The sequence below is a fragment of the Medicago sativa genome, chromosome 4 (assembly GCF_051527215.1).
Source record: "Medicago sativa cultivar Bolivia chromosome 4, Bolivia_mono, whole genome shotgun sequence".
NCBI lineage: Eukaryota > Viridiplantae > Streptophyta > Magnoliopsida > Fabales > Fabaceae > Medicago > Medicago sativa.
In genome coordinates this window covers 96,064,704-96,089,877 of record NC_140752.1, presented here as the reverse complement: position 1 = coordinate 96,089,877, position 25,174 = coordinate 96,064,704, and the positions used below count along the sequence as shown (strand labels likewise).

General features: G+C 32.7%; 2 protein-coding genes across 4 annotated transcripts; one reads left to right on the top strand and one right to left on the bottom strand.

Annotated features, from left to right (window-relative positions):
- Positions 1-319: 319 nt before the first annotated feature.
- On the bottom strand, positions 320-9,025 carry LOC146934207 (general transcription and DNA repair factor IIH helicase/translocase subunit XPB1-like). 2 transcript variants are annotated; one of them, XM_085706089.1, is made up of 20 exons: positions 8,907-9,025; positions 8,767-8,816; positions 8,615-8,687; positions 8,376-8,535; positions 8,071-8,293; positions 7,922-7,978; positions 7,250-7,390; positions 6,012-6,092; positions 5,242-5,329; positions 4,529-4,866; positions 4,363-4,438; positions 4,085-4,278; positions 3,622-3,785; positions 3,462-3,534; positions 3,028-3,141; positions 2,692-2,772; positions 2,505-2,564; positions 1,115-1,198; positions 852-1,043; positions 320-739 (listed from the first exon to the last, which is right to left on the bottom strand). In XM_085706089.1, exons 1-19 carry the CDS (start codon positions 8,914-8,916, stop codon positions 876-878), a joined length of 2,235 nt encoding a protein of 744 aa, XP_085562215.1. In that variant the 5' UTR covers positions 8,917-9,025; the 3' UTR covers positions 320-739; positions 852-875. The 2 variants fall into 2 exon arrangements, with proteins under 2 accessions (XP_085562215.1, XP_085562214.1); XM_085706088.1 differs by having other exon boundaries at positions 901-1,043.
- A 10,242-nt stretch (positions 9,026-19,267) lies between these two features.
- On the top strand, positions 19,268-22,321 carry LOC146934206 (RING/U-box superfamily protein). 2 transcript variants are annotated; one of them, XM_085706087.1, is made up of 5 exons: positions 19,268-19,373; positions 19,928-20,083; positions 21,166-21,583; positions 21,716-21,825; positions 21,926-22,321. In XM_085706087.1, exons 2-5 carry the CDS (start codon positions 20,018-20,020, stop codon positions 21,953-21,955), a joined length of 624 nt encoding a protein of 207 aa, XP_085562213.1. In that variant the 5' UTR covers positions 19,268-19,373; positions 19,928-20,017; the 3' UTR covers positions 21,956-22,321. The 2 variants fall into 2 exon arrangements, with proteins under 2 accessions (XP_085562213.1, XP_085562212.1); XM_085706086.1 differs by having other exon boundaries at positions 21,163-21,583.
- The last annotated feature ends 2,853 nt before the right edge of the window (positions 22,322-25,174 follow it).

The window sequence follows — 25,174 nt, the reverse complement described above, 5'->3', positions numbered from 1 at the left end:
CCTATTGTAATTCCGTTTCTGTGTAAACCTGCTCCTGCTCTAAATATTTCTACCACTTCAATAAATTGTGTGTCCCAAAATTCTAGTCACTAAATCTATTTCTTATACTAATTTATTGTTTACGTTTCGACCACCCACACCACGATGAACTCTTGAAGCTGTGTCAGATATCTGTGCCAGCTAAACTAAAGCCTCTGCTGAATTTTTTATTACACTCGACATAAATGAGTAACAAAAAAATTTAGATCCAAAAATAATGACGCTTGTATTTTAAAAGGTAATCGTGAAATAATAAAATACCTAAAAGTCTAAAACACAATTTGCACCATCATAACAATCTTTCTCTTGTACTGTATATTCGTGGTGCTACATGAAACTAAAATGTCTTATATCTTTGATATTACCAATAGAACTTGACTAAATATGAAAAAACAAAAAGAAATCAAACATCAACCCTGTGTGGTGAGGTCACCAGGATATATTTGAGTATAAGACTGATACAATCCATAAGTTAATGTAATTATGTAACTTATGTTGAGGTTGTGTAAGATTTTAATTTCAGTCCTGCATTCTTGATTATTGTCATACAGATACAGTGTATTATACAGACGCCACCGCATGGTTCCTTTTTAATCACACGAGGGTTTATGTTGAGCCAAATCGTTTTCTAAATAAGTGGTGTCTCTTTGCTGGATCTTTCGGCTTGCTCTTGATCTGTTGGCCTTTGTTACGCCCAGTACTGCATAGGGGAAGAAACCAATTAGCATCAAAGAATTTAATAGTTTGTATAGTTAACACATCAAGTTCTTCATTAAGAATTCAAAAAGGAAACCCAGCAACTTGAGATGTACCAGCACAAGGCAGGCGTGATCATATCAGGCAATAAAGAAGATATCACACCTGTACTCCACATAAACCATCCCTTTTGCACCTGACATTGCACTCATCGATCCTTGAGAACGACGAGCACTTTTAAGAGCTATTTCATCTGCATCATCTTCTAGTTGCTCTAATCCAACTGCATCATCACCAGCATTCAATACCTGATAGGTAAACGCCAGTTAGTTCTCAATCAACAACTCAATTCCAATTCAACAGGGATACAGATGGAAACCTTTCCGAGTAGTGCCAGTTGATCATCGAGATGATGATAGTGCAAGCGGGATCCTTCATCAGATGGAGGCAAGCTTGTAATTACCTGTTACATATAAAAAAACTATAAGCATGTATAGATTGAGACCTTGGCAAGATAGTTTTGGTGGCCAACAAAAATTTCAAATTCTCAAGCATGGCATCGGGACCACATTGAGCATAAAAAATAAGTTGTCTTCATGCAATATTTGGCACGGGATTGACACAGTAGCAATTAAAAGACAGAAGGATGAAGATTGAATGGCAAATTGTCCAGAGCTGAGCTCCTACAGAGAACAATGTTCTCTGCCCATAACCAACACCAAAATGATATTTCCAAGATACCCCCTCCCACTCTCCCTCAGTCTCAAATTCTCAATATAACAGAATTCAGTACACAGATAATCTGCCCCTTTCTCTCTCTGCCGCATCAGCATTCTTTCCATTCCTCTTCTTATTTTTTCCTAACATAAATTCCTCACAACATGGTCTTGGACAGAAGATATTATCTACCTATCCCTTTAAGCCTACAATCTCATTTGGCGAACATAAAATACATTCGCTAGCTTTCGTTCTTCCATTTCCTTCAACAAACCTAATGTCTTCCTAGAGTACTTCATTCGAACAAACAAGTAACTTGGTTATAGTAAACATCCACACCAAATAAAAGCTTTTACTCATTCACAGGTGCTTACAAGTTACAACTTGCTTTGTATATTTCAAGAAGGGAACTTCTTTTAAGTAGGTTATGGCATCACAGCAGAGCAATAACTAATTGAAATTGTTTCACTAGGATTAGTCCAACTTACTTTAAATTAGACAAAGGGTGCGTTTGTTTTAGCGTAAAAAAATAGATTTTGTGTTAGAAAAATCAAGAGATTTTTTTTAGCAATTTTTTTAAAAAAAAAAACCGAAGCTATTTGTGTTTGTTTACTACCCGAAAAAAGTATTTTTTTTTAAAATGACTTTAAACTAGTTCATGTGTATCCGAAGCTATTTTGTTTGTTTACTACCCAAAAAGTGTTATTTTTTTAAATGATTTTTAACTAGTTCATATGTTACCTCCTTGTAATTCAAAAAAATAGATTTTGGGAAAAGCTAATCCTAATAGTTTTCATTTGAGTCAAAATAGATTTTTTTTAATAAAATGATTTTTCTAAAAATCCTAAACAAACACTAAAAAAAAAATGACAAAAGTGCTTTTTTTCCCCTAAAAAAATTAAAACAAACGCACCCAAATAATCATTCTTGCCCCAAGATAACACATTGACAACTTCAGGTCCACAGTAAAGTAAATGTACAAATTCATGTGAATCTTGAGGCAAATTACCACAAGTGCAATAGGGAGTGAGCCGAAAATTGAAAGAAAATACCTTAAAGCTGTAACCCTGATCAATTAAAAATTGCTGCCTCTTAGTTGAGTAATACATCTCCTGTAAACGAAAGCAGCACAATAAATTACACCATAAACTCCTTGAATGATAGTTTAAGTATTATTTTCAAGTGACAACATGATCCAATAATCAATAATATATGGCCTGACATGAAATAAATGTGTACCTGGGTATCGGTCGACACAAGGGAATAAAAAAATGCATTGTACTCCTCTTTGCCACCAGCCATCCTATCCTGAAGCTTTCCCTGCCATTTAATTCATGAATTTGAATCAGCAAGAGAGCCCACTGGCAAAAGGCATTATTGACAGACAAGTAGACTACATAAATATCATGCAGCAGAACTTCCCACTTTCCACAGCAAACAAATGAAATTTAGTATTCAATATGTAGGATGGGTATGGTGAACACCAATAAATTCAGAATTAATAAAATAAAAACAAGTTACCATAACATACAACAGGGAAATAATAACAACACAGAGAAGACTTTAGAAACTGACCTTTGCCCTAAGAATACGACCCAGACGCTGTGCTTCTTGACGCCTTGAACCAGCATGTGAAGAGATCTGAATTATCACATTTGCTTCAGGAATATCGATTGAGTTGTCACCAACCTGAGAATAAAAGAAACGATGCAAAGAATCAGATATCAATTGTTACATTCTTTCATAAAAAAAAAAAGATGTTAACATGGAATAGCCCACAATATCAATAGTATTAACAAGAAGTACTAAGGCAAACAGCTATAAAAAATACTACACATTACAAAATATTAGCTAACCTAATGAAACTCGTAAGGATATACCCATTCTAACTTAAATAATCTATCCTCAACAAAATGCTAGACCAGTATGTGCTTTAACATATTCATGAAAAATTGACAAGTAAAGCAAATAAGCCTCAAAATAAAACTAAAGAAAACAGGAACAGATACCTTGGAAAGAAAAACAGTATTTACGTCTTTGCTGGTTTTGAATGCCTGTAGAATTTTTGTCCTCTCAACATGGCTGCAAATAAGGCATATCAGAACTTAACATGCAAACAGAAAACCCCAAAACACAGCTTCAAAAGACGTCAATTTATGTCCACAGCACCTTGTAGCACCATATATCATTGGTTTGCGGAGTTTCATGGCATACTCGGTGAGAGCAAAAAGATTATCAGCAAACACTATAATTTTATCACCACGTGCCCTTTCGTGGTAATTTATGAGAAACTCACATGCTCGGAATTTATTTGGATTCATCACATAAAGGGCCTGCACATGTAATGATCAACAATTAAGATGAGTGAAATCAAGCAAGTAAAGATCATCTCATCACATAAAGAGCCTTGCGCATGTGTGAAGATCATCAACGAAGATGAGTGAATTCAAGCAAGTGAACTAGGAATTTTTTTCAAGCAATTAATAATTTTCATAATGATATTTCAGTTCTTTTAATAATCAAGACAACCTAAACAGAAACTGCAATGTATCATATGGAAAATAATGACAAAATTCCACAATTGCTCCTTATAATTTTAACTAAAGATTTACATAGTTCCCAGAGGCTTCACCTGTCTCTTCTTGGAGTTCTCTTTCTTTAGATACTCAGCGAAAAATTCTTTTGTCATTGGACACCATACTTCAGCACACTGTACATTTGCAATAAATCCACCTTTTACAAGATCCAACCAATTTGCCTCATACAGTTTGGGACCAATTAGGAAGTTCAGATCTGTAATACGTTCATCCTCTCTCACAAGTGTAGCTGCAAATTTAACAATTATTTCACTCAGCAGAAGAGGCTTTGGTCATTGTCAAGATGTTATTAAACCAGTGCATAACAGCATACCTGTGAGCCCAAGTTTGCAGTGAGATTTAGTGATGCTAATGACTTTTCGAAACATATGGGCAGGAACCACGTGCACCTGTTTATCATGCCATGTACGATGGATAAGAACAGAAAGAAGATTTCAGGCAAGAAGGATATAAATATTACCGTAAATCTTAACAATTACCTCGTCCATAAGCAGCAATCCCCATTCTCTGTTTCTTATTTCTTCAATGATCTTCTCAGATTCTTCAGACCGTTTACCCCCAAAAGCAACCATATTATATGTTGTCACAACAACTCCAGCGTTACCACGGAATCTCTCTTTGCTGTCAGATGTGAAACGACATATTTGTTCATCTCGGATAGTTGACCATAGTTTAAACTGAAAAGCCCACTGATCTACAGAGACGGCATTTGTTGCCAAACAAAGACAGCTCTTTTTTATCCGGGAAGCTGCTGAAACACCAACTAGGGACTTTCCGGCACCACAAGGTAGAACTATGATACCGGATCTTGCTCTACCTGAAGGGGCAGATGATAAAAGTGCACTTAGAACAAGTAATATATGTTTCAATGTGCTTTTACATACACCACTGTTGTTTAAGTAATTAAGAAATGCTTAAAGCTTCACTATACCAGCACTAAGTTATGCTAATCCAAACCCCGTTAACATAATATTTTAGACATAACTTGCCGTACTAGCACATAAAGTTCTAAAGTTATAACAACAACAAATTAAGAGGATTTTTTTTTTGTTGGAACAATACTGACATGGGAGTTGAAACACAAGAAGTAAATTCAATCAATTTAAAATAAAATTTGCCGGGTTCTCCAAATTTAACAAGGTAAGAATGCAATGCCAGTGACACATGCCCTTGCAAAAGCTGCCAGCCATACCATTTCCAAACATTTTACTAAGGCTCTTCTCTTGATATGGCCGTGGTTGTGCTTGGGGCTTTAGTTCCATCTCGAGGTCTGGGTTCACCTGTAGGAAAAAGAAAAAAAAAAAGAGCAACAGAGAAATAGTTAAAACTTCATTACCATAAATTTGCAAGATAATAACATCCTTAAAATTGAAAATAGCTCTGTTACTCTTTTTGTCCTCATATGCCTATATATAATGTTATTTGATTGGGTAAATAAGAATAAAATTGAAAATAAAATAGTTAAATGAATACAATTGAAAGAAAAAAACTACACCAAAACTTGGTATCAACTTTATATATAGGTATATGAGGAATGCTAGCAACACTCACTTTTGAACACTCTCTCTAACACTCACTCTCTTATTGGTTTAAATCATTGTATGTCCCACCATTTTGTGTGGGTTCAATTTTCAAGGTGTAGACCCACAATGATTTTTTTTTTTCAGACCCACAATGATTTAAACCAATAAAAGAGTGAGTATTAGAGAGTGTTGCTAGCATTACTCATAGGTATATTTGCTTTTTCAAAAAAAAAAAAACTATAAATAGGTATAGATATTTTAAAACAAAAAATCAGTCATTTAATTGGATAAAGAATGATAAAATTGTAAATAAAATAATTGAAATGAATGGTAAAATTGCAAGAAAAAATCTACACAAAAAGTTAATATCCCCTTTATACATAGGTATAGATAATCCTCAAAGATTTCAACACCATGAGTATATAAAGTCATTACTTACTGTATCATTTCTGAAGTCATACTCCTCCAACATGGGATAATTTAAGGCATTTGGCAAACAACGTTGCTTTACATTTTCAACCTGTACACAAATCACAAATTTTAATAGAGAAGTTTGATATAAAACAATTCCAACTACTCTAGTGTGATTTCTGATAACAATCTGGTCTACTCTTTGAAACTCTTGTAAGATTTTCCCACAGCATAAATTTAATCTTCTTAGAAGTTTTTTGTCGTGAAACTCAAGGAATATTTTGGCCCTATATTATTAAGGCAAAACTACACCAGAAATCCTTTAACTTTATTTAAAGTTTCAAAAAGGTCGTTTATCCTTTTTGTCAAGTTGGTCCTTTGTGTTAAAAAATGTCAACAATGTTGGACCAAACTTCATTTTTCATCTAGGAATGTCACCAGAAGTCTTACTTAACCATTTAAGAAGATAAATTACATCTTCAATTCATCAAGATAACATCTAAATTACATCATAATGACCATTACAGTATGCAACTCATCAATATCAACATCATCATGTTTAGTTTTATATCTCATTGTTGCCAACAAGAGTCTAATTTTGGTGCTGAGTGATGAAACATTCTTCGTCGTATATTATTCAATGATCATGTTCACAAATTGGTAGCAAAAGTGGACTAAGAATGAAAGTAGGATCAAGCATAAACATTTTTAAAGATTACAAAGGACTAATTTGACGCGAAAAAAGTAAACAAAGGTCTTGTTTGAAACATTAAATTAAGTTAAAGAACCCCCCTGATGTAGTTTTTCCTATTACTCGGTAATTCTACAATACAATCCATGCACTGCTGAATTTGTTTTCTTAAAAAAGGGAAGAGGAATTGCTATCATTTTGGTGACATATCATAGATGACAGTTGAAACAGGGATGTATCCTAGAAGTGTTCTAAATAATCAAACTTGTCGATCTGCATTTAAAAAGCACATGGAATAACAATAGATCTTCATCCCAGACAAGAATGTTACATAGTCTATTTATTCAAATCTGTTTTCTAAAATGCAATACATTGGATTCTTCCATTTTCTTTTCCTGAGACATGAACGACCCAATCAAACATCATTTTTCTCATGACAAATGATGGATTGTTGATTTAATTTTGTGGTCTATGCCTTTATAATAATAATACGACTAAATGGAAAACAAAGAGATTATCGGCATTACAGTGAAATATCCTGCAAAAAAAAAAAAAAAAGCTCAAATCTAGATTACCTGAGCAGGATCAATTTCAAATGCATGAGCTTCTTTCTCTTCTGCAGCAGCCGCTACTTCTGCTTGATTTAGCAACTCGTCATGAGTGCCTTCAATCTCACCTAGTGCTTTGCTGATTGTAAATCCATCTCCATGAGTACCCTAAACAAAAACAGCAACAGGGATTCTAAACTGCAATTGTATAGGGGATGGAATCCCAAGAGGGTGTATAAACTGCAAGACCGACTACAATATTCATGGTAGTGTAAGCAAATGCTATTCACAACCACACTAAAAAAGTTAGCAGTAAAGGAAAAAACCTATGAGAAACCAGTCGAATACAACATGGAATCTCTTGGGTTTTTGGATTGGGTCTAACCCACTCTTACAGGCTGGTTTTGTAGGATTGAGTGACATCTAACACAAATTCAAAGATAGTACGAAAACCTATCCATCAGGTCACCCAACCATATTATACACAAAACAGGCCCAATAGTGATGGGTGTGGAGAGGTGTTTTGGAAAGAAAAAAATATCACAAATTACAGAGAGGTAGCACGGCAAACCCACCAAGAATAAATAAGGATCATACACTGAAGCCACTCATCACCATGGGTATAGAGACAGACAGTCGACCTAAGCTATTCAAACATGTTAAATAATTACCCCACAAACAATGGATGTGATCACTAACCTCAGAAGTGATCCTTGCTCGCGATATAGCATCATCCCTGAGCAATGTCTTCAATACCTGCAAAATTTGTTACAAAAACCACATGAAATCTTACCAGCAATGATTGGTAAAAGTAGTAAGAAGGATAATTATTCACATCATTTACACACCTCTGGAAATGGAGATTCCACATAGTAACGATTCTTCTTAAGAACGAGTTTAACTTTCCCATAATTTGCAGTAGAATCATGGATAAACCTAATCATCTCTTTAGGAAGCTTGGTCTTAGACAACTTATTCAAAACTGCAATAATTGTTTCAGTTTCTAGACCAACCGAAACCGCAGCATACAGCGAATGCGGTGTAAGATTGTATTCGTGCATCGACTCTGGCCTATCATTCATCACCAAACATTATAATTTCACAAATCATGATATATCTTTCTGACAAAATAAAAATAATCAAATTTTTGTACCTGCAAACGGGCTCGGCGATGGCAATGAGAAAATCATAAGCTTGTTTGTACAAAGGTGAGAAAGTCTCAAGGAAAATGCGGCCATTGTCACAAGCCCAAAGAGGACGATTTGTGTGATCCGGTTTCAACTCTAATTTGCTAAAATCCTTTGTTTTACCTTCTGATTAACATAACACAAAAACAGTTAATCCCCAAATAAAAAAACCCTAATGAGATAATAAATTGAAAATTAAGATTACCGTCGTCATCGTAAGCATCATCGGCGCCATAAGTATCATCATCATCATCGGCGAATCCTTTTTTGGAATCTTCCTGTGGAAAATAATATGAGAAACGCGAAAATGAATTAAGAAGTGAATAGAAATCGATTATAGATTATGAAGAAACTAACGAATTTAGCAGCGGCTTTGAGCTTTTTGAAGGGTCTTCCTTTTTCAGCACCTGCAAATATGAAATTGAAATTTTAGATTTTGTTTGTTAATCTTGATGAATTGATTGGGAATAGAATGAAAGATGAATGAATGAATGTACCGTGTCCCATGATTTCGATGTATAAGACTAGATTAGATTAGGGTATGTATGATGTTTGTGTTTAATTTTCGTTTTTATATATCTGAAGCACGCACTGTGAGAATGGAGAATGAATGATTAGGGAAAAGAGCGAGTGAATATGCTTTATTTATACATCATCCCGGTCGGTCACTGCTTTGTAACTTGTACATGTCACTACTATGGGCTGGGCCTGGACCAAAACCTTCCTTCTTCTTTTCTAGATTATTTTTTAGATTTACTTTTCCCACCCTATGGATGGCGCTCTCACTCACCCTGTAAAATTTCCAAAAATACCTTTTGCAATTAGGACTTCATAATCCAAACGAGTTCGGATTTCATAATTCAAACTATGCTTATGTATAATCAGCAATCATAATCTCTTCCATTTCAACAATTTTGAATTTTGCTTTTAAAAACAAAAAAAAAAAAGGGTTTATCCATGTCAAATAAAATCATAAAGACACAAGGATCAGAGTTAGGAAGATTAATATTGTCCTTAAAATGACTATACATGTTACAAACATGTTCAGAATTAATGTTAATGCAGTTTGGATTACGTAATCCGAACTACATTAGCACCATGAAAAAAGGGTCTAAACGATGGAATTTTGGATTTTGGGGGGTGGAGTCCCAAAAGAAGTCCCTTCTATGGGAGTTTTGATCATAAAAACACAAATAAGAGAGTTAGGAGGATTAATATTGTCCTTAAAATGACTATCTATGTTACAAACATGTTTAGAATTGGTGCTAGTGTAGTTTGGATTACGTAATCTGAACTGCATCAGCACCATAAAAAAATGTGTTTAGAGGGTATTCGGATTCTATAATCCGAAAAAATCAAATAGAACGCCCTATTTTTTGAGATTTTTGAATTTTTTCGGATTATAAAATCCGAATTGATGAAAAACTCATTTTTTCATCCTATAACAAAGGAAAAACCAGTTCGGATTTTAAAATTTGAAAATATCAAAGACATTTTTGGAAACAAATAGGACGCGTGAGAAATGGATAGAGTGGAAAAAGTAATAGTCATTTTTTTCCCTCCCCGTACTCATTTCTCACATGCCCTCCAAAATTCTTAAATTATCTCGGTTTAGATTATATAATATAATATAATATACTTTGAGTTATATAATTTGAATCCGTTAAAAATCATAAATAGGTGACCAAATGTCTTTATTAACTATTGTATCATCCTTACAAAAATCGCGAGTAAGGATCATCTCCATTTTAGAAAGAGATACACATAAAAAATAGGTCGTGGATCCTACCATCTTTAATTAATTTTTACATTTTTCAAAATTTTATGTATGTTTATCTCTCCAAATGGAAAAATAAAAAATTAATAAATGAAAATGATCTTAACTCAAAAACTAAACATGGGTTTTGGAAATAATATGAATGGTGAATAGTGATCACGACATCATAACCGCTCCTAAAAGAAAATATAAGAAGGAAAGAAGTTGTATCTATTGTCAATACAGCTAAATAAAACGTGTAGATTATATAATTTAACCATCCAAAATTATCTGACCGTCCAAAGACATGTTGAACAAGTCATCGTCCAAAATCTCGATTGTTTTGGATTATATAATATGAAAACATGTCCCATATTTGGTTCGAAGAGTAGTACTACTGACACTCTCTTTTGAACACTCTTTATACTACTCACTCTTTTATTGATTTAAATCATTGTGAGCCAACACTTTGGAAATAGAACCCGCACAAAATGGTGGAACATGCATGAATTTAATTCAATAAAAGAGTAAGTACTAGAAATAATGTTCAAAAGTGAGCGTTATTAGCATTCATCTTGATTCGAATTATATAATATGAAAGATGTTTAGACTATGTTAAAACTTATGCTTTGGAGGATTTGACGCGTTTCGGATTACATAATCTGAAGAGTGTTTAAAACATAGAAAATAGAAAAAGTTGTCATCAAATCAAATTCTACAACAACAGCAAATATTTTTCGCATGTATTTGTAGATGTAAGCATACACAAACCCAGTTTGTGTGAACATGTGCAAGCTAACATTGTGTAAATTTTAAGTTTTCAAACGTACGTAGACTTTAATAATGTAGACACGTGAATTCAATCCATGTGATGTGAGTATGAAATTAGAACCGCAAACAACATATGTACGTGAAGTTCTTGTCAACTTAACTCAGTTGGTAAGGATAATATATAATAATATATATGAAATGTTTGAGATTCGAATCCTGGACATCAATATATAAATATATATATATATATATATATATATGTATATATATGTATGTATGTATGTACGTGAACTCAGTTCACTTTAATTTACATACAAAAATAAGCAAAAAAGCACGAAAATTAATGTCTTAAAATGCATAAATTTACTAACAATACGTGATAGGGTATTAATGAAATACCCAGTGATTCAATCTTTAATTTTTCATCAAACTAGATCACATGTATAGGAATGTTTGTGAGAGAGATGTGAAGGATTTGATAAATTTATACGAATAAGGATAAATTTGATATTATTAAATACCCAGTGATTCAATCTTTAATTTTTCATCAAACTAGATCACATGTATAGGAATGTTTGTGAGAGAGATGTGAAGGATTTGATAAATTTATACGAATAAGGATAAATTTGATATTATTAAATTTTTATTAATCAAATGCTTTTTGGTGTGATTATCATTCTTTATTAAAGAGACTAGGGAAAAGTTAACTTTTTTTAGAGATAGAAAAAAGTTAACTTGAAACCACCTATGTGTGTGTACGCTTTTATTAATCAAATATTTTTTGGTGTGATTATCATTCTTTTTTAAAGAGACTAGGGAAAAGTTAACTATTTTTTGTAGAGATAGAAAAAAGTTAACTTGAAACCACCTCTGTGTGTGTACGCATTATCAATAACATTTTTTTTGAAGAACTTAGCCCACCTAAATTGACACCGGGAGAATTGATCGAACCTGAGACCTCGAGGAGAAGCACACTCTTAGATCCCAAGCCAATATCACCAAGCCAACCCAATTGGGTTGTGCATTATCTATAACATTAATAAGAGATGATGTTAAAAGTAAAAAAAGTAAGTCTCGTCTTAAATTTTAGCCATAAAAGAAAAGGTAAAACAAGTAAGACTGTGGCAAGGGCATTTCTATGAATGGGATAGAGTGGTAAACAAGGTCATGAGTTTGACAAAATTCCAGGAATATGTGACGAAGGCGATATGGTAGTTGAGAAGTGATTGCACAACAGCGAATTATAGGATAATGTTCTTGATCAAGTGGTACCCAAATACTTGTTGTGGCAATGCTGATGTATTTATCTTTTTTTTTTTTAAGGGATGACGTACTTATCTGTTGTTAGTCAACGTTTATTGAACATTTGTTGACGTGAATGAATAAAACACTTCACTTCAGCTTACAATAATAATATTGAGAAAATACTAGTCTATTTTTATTTTTTTGAAAGAAGAAAATACTAGTCTGTTGGAAAAACAAGGGTTATGAACTAAAACTAAAAACGCACTGATATATAATAAATAAAAGGGAAATGTTAACCAGTGTCCCGCCCCCGGGGCACTAGTTAAGGCCTAGTAACTTATCATAAAAATATGTGTAATCAATGCATCGGAAATCGAAATATTTGATTTTTTAATAAAATATTTTCTTCTTTTAGAATCCTTAAAGAGTGCCCCAGGGGCACTCGTTAACAAAACCATAAATAAAACTATATTCTAACCATTTAAGAATATTCCTTTTTGAATTATTTATTAATTTTATCTTCGTCGTATGATTAAAGAACGTGCATTATAATCCATCGTATGATTAAAGAACGTGCATTATTTTTTTTGAAGAAACTAAAATGGATTATATTAATAATAACAAAGGCGCCTCTGAAGCACAAGGTGTACTAAAGAGGACGCTCAAGAAATAGGATGTCTATCAGAATTTACAAAATGAGCATCATCCAATACCCAAACAAAACAAAGGGTCGGATCGCCATTGGTCGCAACCATAAACAAAAGAGGCATTATTCGCCTTTAACCACCAATAGGAGTGAAATTTATCTTTTTCCGTAAGCTCCGTAATGGAGGAGTAAACATTATTCAAAACTCTATTATTGTGTTCCTTCCATATGAGCCACACGCACAACAGCCACAAGAGTTGAAGAAAAGATCGACAACTTCTCCTGGCACCTAAGTAGTTCGTAAGTTGTGTGAAGTGCCCTCTTATAACATTATGATCAACACCTGTAATACCAATCCATAACCTGACATGCCGCCATAACGAACCAAAAAAATCACACGTAATGAACAAATGTTGGGCAGTTTCGATAAGACCGCATCCAGCCACGCAAGAAGATTCATTTGCTTGAATGATGCCGCGGTGCAAGAGGTTGAATTTTGTAACGCCCACTTTGATATTTAATTATTTTTATTAAGTTAGAGTCTATTTATGTGATTTATTTTAAATATGTGAGGTGTTGGTATTTTATTAAGTGGCTTTATTCTATTATTTATTAGAATATGAGAATTATTAGAGTAAGTAGATTTGGGGGTTAGAATAGAAAGAAGAAAGAGTTATTGGGCCTAGACAGATTTAGGAAGAGTATTTGGTATTATAAATAAGGAAGTTTAGGTTAGAAAGAGTTTTTACGTTAAACCGCTTTTTGGAAAAGAGGAGAACAAGGAGAGAAGAGAAGAGAAGAGAAGACAAAGAGAAGAGAGAAGAGGTTGCATCCATTGTTAAGGTAAGAGTGAGACTATCTTTCACTAATATTAGGTCTGTGAATCATTAGATTGCATCTAACATGCTTTAGGATGAGTTTGTAAGGGGGGAGTCTCTATTCACCGTAAGGGTTGCATGAACGTATGGGTAGTGAAGAGTTTCTGTTTTCTATTGATTTTCATGATTTTTGATGAATTGATGTTAAATTTGTGCTCTAATTTGTTGTTGTGAATTTTATTCTAATAATTGTGGTTGTGAATTTTCTTTTAATACATGCGATATATGTATAGACTAGTCTCTGCAATCTACTATTAATGTCATGCTTATGTATGCTCTAACCAATTTTGCTATAACCTCGACCTCCTTAATCCATGTCTTTATTTTCCGTTGTTCTGGTCTTCATTTAAAATTAGTTCATGATCCTCTGTAATGGATTTTAAGGGCCACTTTTTGGTTTCGGTGTATAGTTTCCATGAAAGATTATTATTAATAATAATGGCAATTGTCCTTGTTTTTAATAGGTTCACAATTAGTACTGTGTAGTTCATGTAGTTCTGTAGACAATGCGACATAATCAGGGAAAAGGATTTTATCACATTACTATCATTCTCTTGTAGTTGTTGCAACTTTGTACCTAAAGGTCACTGTTTTATAACTAAGGATAAATTTAAAATATGCTTTGAAAATAATATAATAATGTTTTATCAAAATCATCATTGGTTTTATTCTACGGATCGGCAACTACCATGATGATTTATTTTAATTTGAATTTGATTTATCCTCTTGTTCATGAAATGGCTAATTGCATATATGATGTTTCTAAATATGACCATGAATCGTATAATTTTGTTTTTATTAAATATAATTAAATAATTTGTATTGGCTTTATTTTATTTTAATAGAAGGTTTTCATATTTACTTCTATAACTAATGATGAGTTATTCAATGATAAGTACTTTTAGTTAATTCTTACTTGTTAAGATGTGTGATTTAAAGATGTGTTATATAAAAATATGATATTTGAAGATGTGTGATTTAAATATGTATTATTTAAAAACGTTTGATTTAAACATGGGTTATATAAAGATGTGATATTGTTATTTATGCACTATATGTGTTAATTATGATGTTTATGTTGATGCGATGTTTAAGATGTTGTTGATTATCATTTGATGTTGTTGTATTATGATGCTGATATGAGATGAATTATTTATATGCTGCATATACTGCTGAGTCTTATTTAAGATGTAAGTGTCAGTCTAAGTCAAGGAGTTATAAGATGTTCATGAAGTTTCTAAGACGTAAGATGTTGAGTCCATGCATACTCATTTAAAGATGAGGGCTCATGCCCTGGAGCTTTTGCTCAACGACGACGAGGGCTCATGCCCTAGGAGCTTTTGCTCAACGACGATGAGGGCTTATGCCCTAGAATGGTACCACATGCATTTGCATTTCATGATGATTCGAGATGGTTTAAGACGTTAAGAGTTGCATAGTCGAGTCTAGATGCATTGTCAAGTCAAGTTGTTAAGTTGTGATGTTTTACAAATTACCTTGTGATGTCTTTTGGTATGATGACATGTGACGATGATTGTGACTGCTATATGATGATATATTGCTAAGATGAAATGATGATGTCTATGTATCTGATTATAATTGTTAAATTATAAGATGTTTATATTGTTAAATGTAATTTATGATTTATGAGCTTAATATTATTGTTTGAGAAATCTCACCCCTTCTGCTTGAAAATGTTGCTCTTCGTATGAGTAATTTGCAGGTAATCAAGATTAGGCGTGGTCGTGAGTGGACTCCTCACAGTGTGTCTTTAGGTGCTCTGATACGTAACGGGATGGGAATTTTGTTATTGCTTTTCTATTCCTTACGTAATATTTTCAGAAGCTTTTCAAGAATTATTGTTGAACCAAGATTTTATGAGATTTTATGTTGAGACCCTTGTGCCAAATATTATTTAAGATGTTGAAATATTTCCGCTACGAAGTTTTAAATATTACGTTGTTGGATTTTTGAAAAATAAATATTTATTTATTCCGTTTACGATTTTAAGAAAAGAAATGTAACATTCCGTTTACGTTGAGAAACTCTGATTTATTTTTGAAATTTTTATGTTGGGAAAACGGGGTGTTACAAATTTTGTTGGCAACCTGTCTCGAAGTAACCTCCAAGCTAATATAGAGACCTTTGAGGGAACCTGATTGTGCCAGATAAGGTTGTCGGATTCATCTGGCAACAGGGTAGCCTGAACTGAGAGCATCTGGTACGCTGATCGCACGGTGTAACCGGCAACAATGTCTGGGTGCCAATGACGGAGCTCTGAAGGACGTGCATTATAATCCATTGAAGTTAGGTCATGAGTCACGACGTTACAAATCAATGTTTAAATTTAGATTGAGAGGTGTGTTGACATTTAGTCTATCAAAATAAAGGTAACATATATAAAAGAAAAAAAAAACACATGAATCATACTATTTTGTCCTACAATAAGTGACTCGTTAGTCAAAAAGATTGCCCTAAAATGAACAATCCTTTTAATTTTTTATACCTTATTGATTATTATTTCTACTAATTGTAGTTTCTAATTAATAACACTTATAGTACCCACTCTTTCCCATATTATATATATCTTTAGAACAAAATTTGTTTCAAATTATATGTTGTTTTACATGTCGCAAGTTTGCAATGTGCATTCACACAACTTACTTTGACAATATTTTTTAACTAATATATAAATACAAATGTTAGCAAGTAAGATGTTGTTTGATTGGTCTCAGTAGATATTTTTAAAATATCAAATTTTTATAATTTTTTATTATATTATATATATATATATATAATATAATATAAAGATATTAATGATCAAAGTTGCATATTGACATGTGTTTAGTGGTTGACTGCGACATGTATTTTAAAACAGATGGAATATTTACTATCCTCTCTCATTTTAATTCTTACATTATCTTTCCCATATCACTTATGAAGGACAACTTTATAAAACAACTCATAATATATTTTTTCAAACAAAATTAATTACATTTATATAATTGATTGCGGACACAAGTATAAAGTGAAGTGAGAGAAAAAGGAATTGAACACTTAAAAATGATAAAAGATCTTGATGGTTCCTTAAAAAAAGTTTTGCTAACAGGTGCATTTAAGACATTGATTAAGAAATATACAAATAGAAATTTTATCTTATAAATATAAGATGTTACTTTTGATCAAATAACGATTACACAACTTTTCCTTTAAAACTTACTTATTTTGGATGCTTAAACAATGTTTTTGGAGCACCGGTTAGCATTCTACCTAAAAAAAAAAAAGATCTTGATGATTTTTTTTAAGGCCAAGCCATATTTTTTTCAACGATATCATATTTTAATCTTTTTTAAAGGATATTGTAATTATATTTTAAATCTACTTCATAAAAGAAAATATTTATAAATCATATCAGTTAAAAAAAATCATATCTGATTACCTTAAATATATTTAAAATAAAAATTTCTTCACCATCTAAATATTTTACAACAACAACAACCAAGCCTTATCCTATTAAGTGGGATCAGCTTCATGGATTAAATGACGCCATAGTGTTCTATCAAAAACGATATTTGGATCCAACTCATTGACCTCTAAATCATTTCTAATGGTCTCTTTAATGGTTTTCTTAGGTCTTCCTCTACCTCTTTTAACTTGACTCTCCTTCATTTGATCTACTCTTCTAACAACGGCATCTACGGGTCTTCTCTCTACATGTTCAAACTATCTAAGCCTATTTTCTATCAACTTTTCTACTATAGGTGCTACCTCCACTCTCTCTAATAGTGTCATTCCTAATCCTATAATGTCTAGTTTTACGACTCATCCAGCGCAGCATCCTCATCTCCGCTACACTTACTTTATTCTCGTGTTGGCTCTTAACCGCCCAGTACTCCGTACCGTACAACATTGCCGGTCTGGCTGCTATCCGATAGAACTTTCCTTTCAGCTTAAAAAATATATATTTTAACTTGTCCGATAGTACCATCTAAATATTTTATTGGGAAAAAAAATAAAAAATGAAATTCTTTAAAGATATTTAGAAATGAACACTATTTTTTTTTGAAAGAAAGAAATGAATACTACTCCCTCCGTCTCTATATCTAAGCACTCATTTGACTTTATTTTTGTCCCTAAATCTAAATCTCTTTTCAAATTACTAGATGCATTTATTATTTTTTCCTAAACATACCCCTAATTAATACTACTAACTTATCTTGAAATTTGAAAAGTCAAATTTAATACATATACAAAGAAAGGACAATTTGATAATATTAACACACAAAATAGACATATTAATTACACTGACAATTTTTCTTATGAAACGTGAGAAAAGTAAAGGGAAGTTACACGAGGGGACGGAGTGAGTATTATTTTCCAAAGATAAGTTTGTTTAAGTGCTCGTTTGGTAACGCGTTTAAAAGCCTCAAACGCAGTTTACTTTTTGTAACGTGGTTTCGCCGTATTTTTTGATGTTTGGAAAACTACAAACGCGATTCTGTTGAACGTGGTTTAGGCCTCAAACGTGGTTTCACTCAAAGCTAGATATTGGAGCTTCTGCGGCAATGGTTCCACGTTTTGGAGATTTACTTTTTGGTGACAGATTTTTATTCCAAAACTACCCATGGCATCTTTATCATTTTCCTACAAGGTTGTAAACAAGTTTGTAATCAACGGTCACAGTGAAGATTTTCATTCCTCAATATATATTTGTTTACTTGACCTTGCTTTAGCCTTGAGTTGCAGCGCTAAAACCTGCAAATGCTTCAATAATCTTTCTCTTTCTCTAGGTTAGGGAAGAAGATGGAATTGGGCTTTTTTTTTTTGGTTACAGATGAAATTGGGCTTAAAAGCCCATTAAGTTCCCATTGAATTTTGACAGGTTCTTTTAAAAAAAATAGTGTTTGGAATAATAATTTTCAATCAAAAAAAAATATAATATATTTAAATCAAATTAAACTATCTATGCAAAAACGTTTTTAATACAGTATTCATTTTTTTAATTTATTTACTAAAATACAGTTTTCATTTTGTTTTAAAAGTTTTATTAATCTACAAATAATTGACTTAATAATGCAACATAAATTTGAACCATTATATAAAATAATAATGAAGTTTATTAAAGAAAAAATGAAATCTAATTTTAAATAGCTATTTATACCCCTTTTGGTAATTTTGCATTCAAAATCAATTTTGATTCAAACTATCCAAACAACATCAACTCATAAGAATCAATTTTAGTAAATGTATCCAAACATAAATCAATTCACATCCAACTCACTTTTAACCAAAATCAATTCTCTCAAACTCAATTCTATTAAAATCAATTCTCCCCACCGCTATACCAAACACACACTAAATAAAAGATCCCCGCAATTGAGCTGGGGCTTTGGTACTGACCGACTGAAAAGCGGGCGGGCCCATGAGAGAAAATAAACGGTGGAGATATATAGATATAAATAAAAAAAGAAAGAAAGATGAAAGGAAAGGGGTTTGTGCTGTGAAGCTGAAAGTGGAACAAGAATTTTCAATATTTCCGTGCCATTACACGTAAACCCACCCGCACTTCCAACACCAACTCCGTCTCTATCGCACACACACTTCTTCTTCTTCTTCTTCTTCTTCCTCACCATCTAACTGAATTTCACTTTCAATCCTCAATCTCAAGGTATGTACAAACAATCCTCTATCGCCGCAAATTCTTTCTTATTCTTCTTCTTTTGCACCTCAATTATTCAATACTATGTCTCTCTCCTTCTTTTCTTTTCTTTTCTTTTAGTTTTCTATTTACTTTCTTGTTACTTGCTCAGACTCTGTTGTATACGATTATTCGCTTATCATAGTTTTTTCACTTTTCAATCATACCTTATTCTTCTCTCTGATTCTTTTATTCCTAGTTTCTTTTTCTCCAATTCTAATTACCTGATTTAGTTTTCCAGATTCACTTATTGTTACTCTCTTTCAGTTTCAGTGGAGTAATTTCCACGCATGCGATCTTTCTGCTATTTTTTCCTTATTTCTTTTTTTGCTCAATATTATTTTTTATTTCATCAAATAATTTGTCCAATTCTTTCCACAAATGAAAAATTAATATCATCAAATAATTTGCGTTTTAATTTGTATGAGGTTTATCAATTTGAATGAATATATATATATTTCAGTCAAAAAAAAAAAATTAGATATTTTTTATTTAATTTATTTCTCTCTCTTTCGTGTGTGTAGGGCAAAGAAATTATATATATAGATGTTGATGAAGGTGAAAAGATGCGTGCAATTCCAATAGTTATTATAGGCTGCTGGAGATAAGGCACGATGGGCGGTTGTTGCTGTTGTGCTTCCAAAGAGACTGTATTGAGCGCTGCACCTGCTTACTATTATGTAACTATCCTTTCCTTTTTATCATGCTTTTTCATTTCTTTTTTTAGCAGCAATTTATAATTTTGATGGTATGATACTGACACACCGCGAAGAACGGACACCGAAAACAAACATAGTTGAGTGTACTTATATATGCCGGTGTGGTGTCCTAGGACACGGACACGTGTCGGACACTGCCCACGTCTTCGTTTAGAAGTGTCTGTGCTACATAAGTCACACATTCATAGCTTTCAATAGATAGATAATTAGATATAGGCTCCGAAGATGGTTTAACTTTGGTTAGCTTGTCTGTGCCTTCTACTGAGGGAAGGTTTAAGAATATTCTCAATGAAATTTATTAATTTGTGTGGCGATAGAAACTGATCTTAAAAGAAAGGGTTTAGTTTTTTGTTTTTTTGTAAACCGGGTATGTCCGTGTGCAACCGGGGAAAATCGCTGAGCCCCGTGGGACTCAAATTGGCGACAAACTATCCCTAAGAGTTTGAAAGAGTTGAGTTTATTTTTCATCTGGTTGAGTTTATGGTCCACATTTGTTAGAATCGTCCAGTTGACCATCCATTGGTACTTGATAATGGAATTATTGATGATGAAGGAATGATTTCATTTGATTCAACTCAAGGTCTAATGGTTATATATACAGTAAGGAAAGAAATAACTATCAACTAAGTCTAGTTGACAAGATATATAGGATAACACATTATTAACCATCACAAACTAACTATAGTTAAGTCACCAACTAACTTCTAACATATTAGATCTTATCCTCCAATAAAAGAAATTGATGCAAGCAAACAGAGGTTGGTCCGGCCAGTAAGGATACAACTCTTCCTATATTGACGTGAGTTTGAATCTGTTTGATGTGAGAGCCTTAGTGATGAATAATTGTAAGCTTCTTTTAAGTGCTCTGTGAGCCGTGAGATCTGTCATGACATTGGTCGGCATATGAGAATCAACTTATCTAAAAGAACGAAATTTATGTCACAATGAGTCACTAGATTTTATGTTTACTTTTTGTTTATTCTCTGATAGTTGTGTAATCAGCCTGTGATAGTATAATTTCATTTGCCGCATTTTCTCAGCAGTACCCTAGAGCATCAGAGGAGCATGTTCCACTATCTTCTCAACCGGGTGCTCCCTCTGGTGGAAGGCTCTTGGTTGATACTAATCTAGATACTTCAAGTCCTGATACTTATAGACCACCTCCTGCTCCTCTCCCTTTCAATTTGACATCAGGAGTCACTCAGACTGCACCTGTGACTCAAGAAATTTCCTGTGACAAGAACAACACATCCTCGCTTTCTACAAATTCTAATTCAGTTCAAGAACCATCTGGAGACAATCACGGAACCTCACCTAAGTCGGAAGAACTGAAGGAATCAGAATGCAAAGGTCAGACTGATATAGAACAGGACACAGCAAAGGATTCTGAAATTGAACTTTCAAAGTTGGGAGAACCTATAAATTTAGTAGAAGAGGATACATGCCCGATATGTTTAGAAGGTGATGTAGCCACAACTTCTTTATTTAATTTCGAAAACTAACTATTTTTATAGTCATTTATCATCTGAATTTATCCTGTTTTTGGTTGAAATGGAGGGTTGTTGATGGATACATATCTTTATATCTAAGCAGAATATGATGCTGAAAATCCAAAACTCACCACACAATGTGGCCATGACTTTCACCTTGCTTGTATTCTGGAATGGATGGAAAGAAGTGAAACTTGCCCTGTTTGTGATCAGGTTTCTCCCACTCATTCCCTATTTCCCATTTTATCTTTAGATATTTGTAAAGATATCATCACGAATCAGATATTTATAAATCCGTCTTTCTTCGGTGCAGGTTACGGTTTTCAGCACTCCCATTGAATAGTACATATCATTGATATTAACGAGAGCTTAAATATACTGTGCGATAGTTTTTGAGGCCAGGTTACAAATTTTGTCTTTTCCAACTAGTCTGGAAAACCGAGCGTATGGCTGTTTCGATTGTTTGGTTTTCTGCATTTTACCGGGGTTTATTCCATTTTCCATGCAGATCTAGAGTCTCTTGTGTTGGTTTCAGAAAATTAAATGAGTAGAATTTTCACACTGTATAGTTTTTCGATTGCTTAAACTGATATACATAAGATACATTGCCTAGACTTAATTAGAAACGTTTTCTTGCAAAACAGAATGGTCAATATGATTTTTCGGTCTTCCCTTGTTCTGATCGACTTTATAGATATTTTTCGAAGAATGGTGACATGCTCTCACTTTTGTTGTTTGGCTTTAATCGTTTATATTGAAATGTCGTGGTTTGATTATAATCATTGGACATAATATGATCATATGAATGATAGATACAGTGTGTTTGGTCGAAAACGAATAATAACAGCTTTTTCCCAATACCGATTTTCACAAGGTGACATTTGGATTTGGATTCTGTAAATTCAGATAAACCCGCCTTCTCTACAGTTCACAGCCTTCATATGAGATATAATTTGCCACGCCAAGTTTTAATTATTCTCCCAAAAAACTGAGTCACGTATGCAATGTGATCCCTAATTATTCCAGAAATCGATAGAGAAGAGGCAAACCTCTAACGGGACGGGGGAAGCTCAGTGACCCGACGGTGATGGAGGTGTGCTGGTGTTGCGCACAGCAAGGTTAATTATGGTACTCGGTGATCCAAAGGTGCGGCTTATTATCCGACAGCAATGGAAAACATGACTCCTTGTCACGCAACAGGGCTGACAGTAGGACATCACAGGATAATCTCCATCCTTATGCTGGTGCAAGCATCAGGATTTCTTTTTCTGCTACCAATGCAGTGGAAAGCCATATAGTGATGTTGCATTGTGTTATACCCTTTACCTTCTACTCCACATGGCTCATTGTTGCTCTGTTTTTAATTGTGCATACTGATATTCATTCATAAGGTAGAGCTTATTAGAAAGCATATTGATTAACTAACTTCCAACTTATTCCTCCCCTCAAAAAAAGAAACTCCAACTTATTTCTTATTGACCAACTAGTAACAAATTCTAACTATCTTAACACGCATCTTGATAGTGAGAGTGATATTCTCATTGGTTAAGGTACATCATCTTTACATGTATCTCTATTTCAACTAGCTGAATCAGGACTTTCAACAATCCAATTTTTTTTAGCACTTTCTCTTATTTCTTTCTTCACATCCTTTAATGCTTCAGAAACCTGTGGAAAAAAGAAATGATTTTAAACTGATTGATTCCTCCTTTGACAATTCAACTGCCGCTTGTTTCATCCCACTGCCTTAAATCATCTGACACGCTCATAGCGTTCAATAACCTAAAAAAATCCTCCTCTATAAATACCCATGATTAGTGTTAGCAACACTCTCTTTTGAATACTATTTTTAACACCTAATCTCTTGTTGGTTTAAATCATTGTGGATTTTCATTTTGGAAATATAACTCACACAAAGTGATGAGTCATACATTGAACCCATCAAATAAAAGAGTGAGTGTTAAAGAGTGTTCAAAAGTAAATGTTGCTAACATTCCTCAAACACCCACATTATTCCCACCTCCACTGAGCTGGTATTTTTTCCTTCTCCCCACATAATTTGACTATAAGTATGTGTTATTATGTGTTTGATGCATACTCCATCCGTTTTAAAATGAGTGTCGTTTAAGGTTTTACACGTATATTAAGAAATGCATTAATTAAAAGAAAGAGAGACGTTATTTTATCAAATTATCCTAATCAATCATTGGTTTGTTTTTCATTAAAGAAAAAATAATAATTTGGAAGTAATGCATATAATATTAATTGAAGGGTAGAATTGAAAAGAAAAAGTTATTATTGCATTGGAAATTGAAAGTTACATTCATTTTAAAACATTTTTTTGGCTAAAACGTCACTTATTTTGAAACGGAGAGAGTACATTATATCATTATTATTTTTTTTTTTAAAAAAACATGATAACATTATTCAATCATATATGTTTTTGATACAGATTACATACCTCATGATCACATGAAAGAGCTGGATATATGTCGTATTTGAATGAAAAGATTACCATTCCAAAACAGATACACATTTTATATATTATCTTTAATAGTGATACACATTTTTTAAATTAATTTTTCATATATATGAATTCTATAAATTAACAAAAAAAATAATCGTAGTTTTTTATACAAATTACAGACCTCATGATCACATGAAAGAGTTGGATATATATATATATATATATATATATATATATATATATATATATATATATGTCATATTCAAATGAAAAGATTACCCTTCAGAAACAGGTACACATTTTTTATTTTATTTTTGACCGTGATACACATTTTTTAAATTAATTTTTCATATATTGAATTCCATAAATTAACAAAAAAAATACAAGCAGTTCTTGATACAGATTACAGGCAGTGGCGTATCCAGGACCCTGAGTCAGGGGGTGCAAAATTTTAACTCTGATATATATGTATATTGAAATAATACAATTTTGAGTGCAAACACAAATTAGTCGGTCTCAAATAGGTTCCTTGAATTATAAATGTTTTAAAATGGTCTCCAATTCAATTAAAATGTAAGTTGGTTCGTACATTTAACAACTTACTATCAATTAAGTTCCTATATCTTGACAATATACTATGATTTATTCCTTATATATAAAAAAAAATTACTATCAATTTAATTTCTAACATACCAGGAAGATTAATATAAGTGAGATTTGACCAAAAAATGAATCTTTCTAAAATACTTACAGTCTTCGAGATCTACTTAAAAATGTTCTACAAAGTCGAAGACGAGTAAAGAGATGAGTAGTTGAACTCGTTTGACTTAAAAGAAAAAGAATTAAAGGTCTTACAAAGAAGTAGATATTAATTAATCAAACTAATTAATAATATTTGTCATTTAAAAGAAGGAAAAATGTCTAGATTAGTTTTGTGGTTTTACTGAAAAAATAATATTTACGTGCCACTATATGAGTTATTAAGTTTACTTATGCCCGACTTTAGATTTATATGATTCAAGCATTAAATAAAGAGGTTGCTATATTAAATTAATAACCAAAAGACAAAAGCTATTATAAAAAGTAAACAGTAAA

Excerpts from the sequence above, each read along its gene's own strand:
- LOC146934207 (XM_085706088.1), bottom strand. Across the intron at positions 5,330-6,011 it reads ATGACTTCAGAAATGATACA|GTGAACCCAGACCTCGAGAT; the intron begins GTAAGTAATGAC and ends TTTTTCCTACAG. Across the intron at positions 2,773-3,027 it reads GTCGTATTCTTAGGGCAAAG|GGAAAGCTTCAGGATAGGAT; the intron begins GTCAGTTTCTAA and ends ATTAAATGGCAG.
- LOC146934206 (XM_085706086.1), top strand. The coding sequence starts at position 20,018 with ATGGGCGGTTGTTGCTGTTGTGCTTCCAAAGAGACTGTATTGAGCGCT. Across the intron at positions 20,084-21,162 it reads CTGCACCTGCTTACTATTAT|CAGTACCCTAGAGCATCAGA; the intron begins GTAACTATCCTT and ends GCATTTTCTCAG. Across the intron at positions 21,826-21,925 it reads CTTGCCCTGTTTGTGATCAG|GTTACGGTTTTCAGCACTCC; the intron begins GTTTCTCCCACT and ends TCTTCGGTGCAG.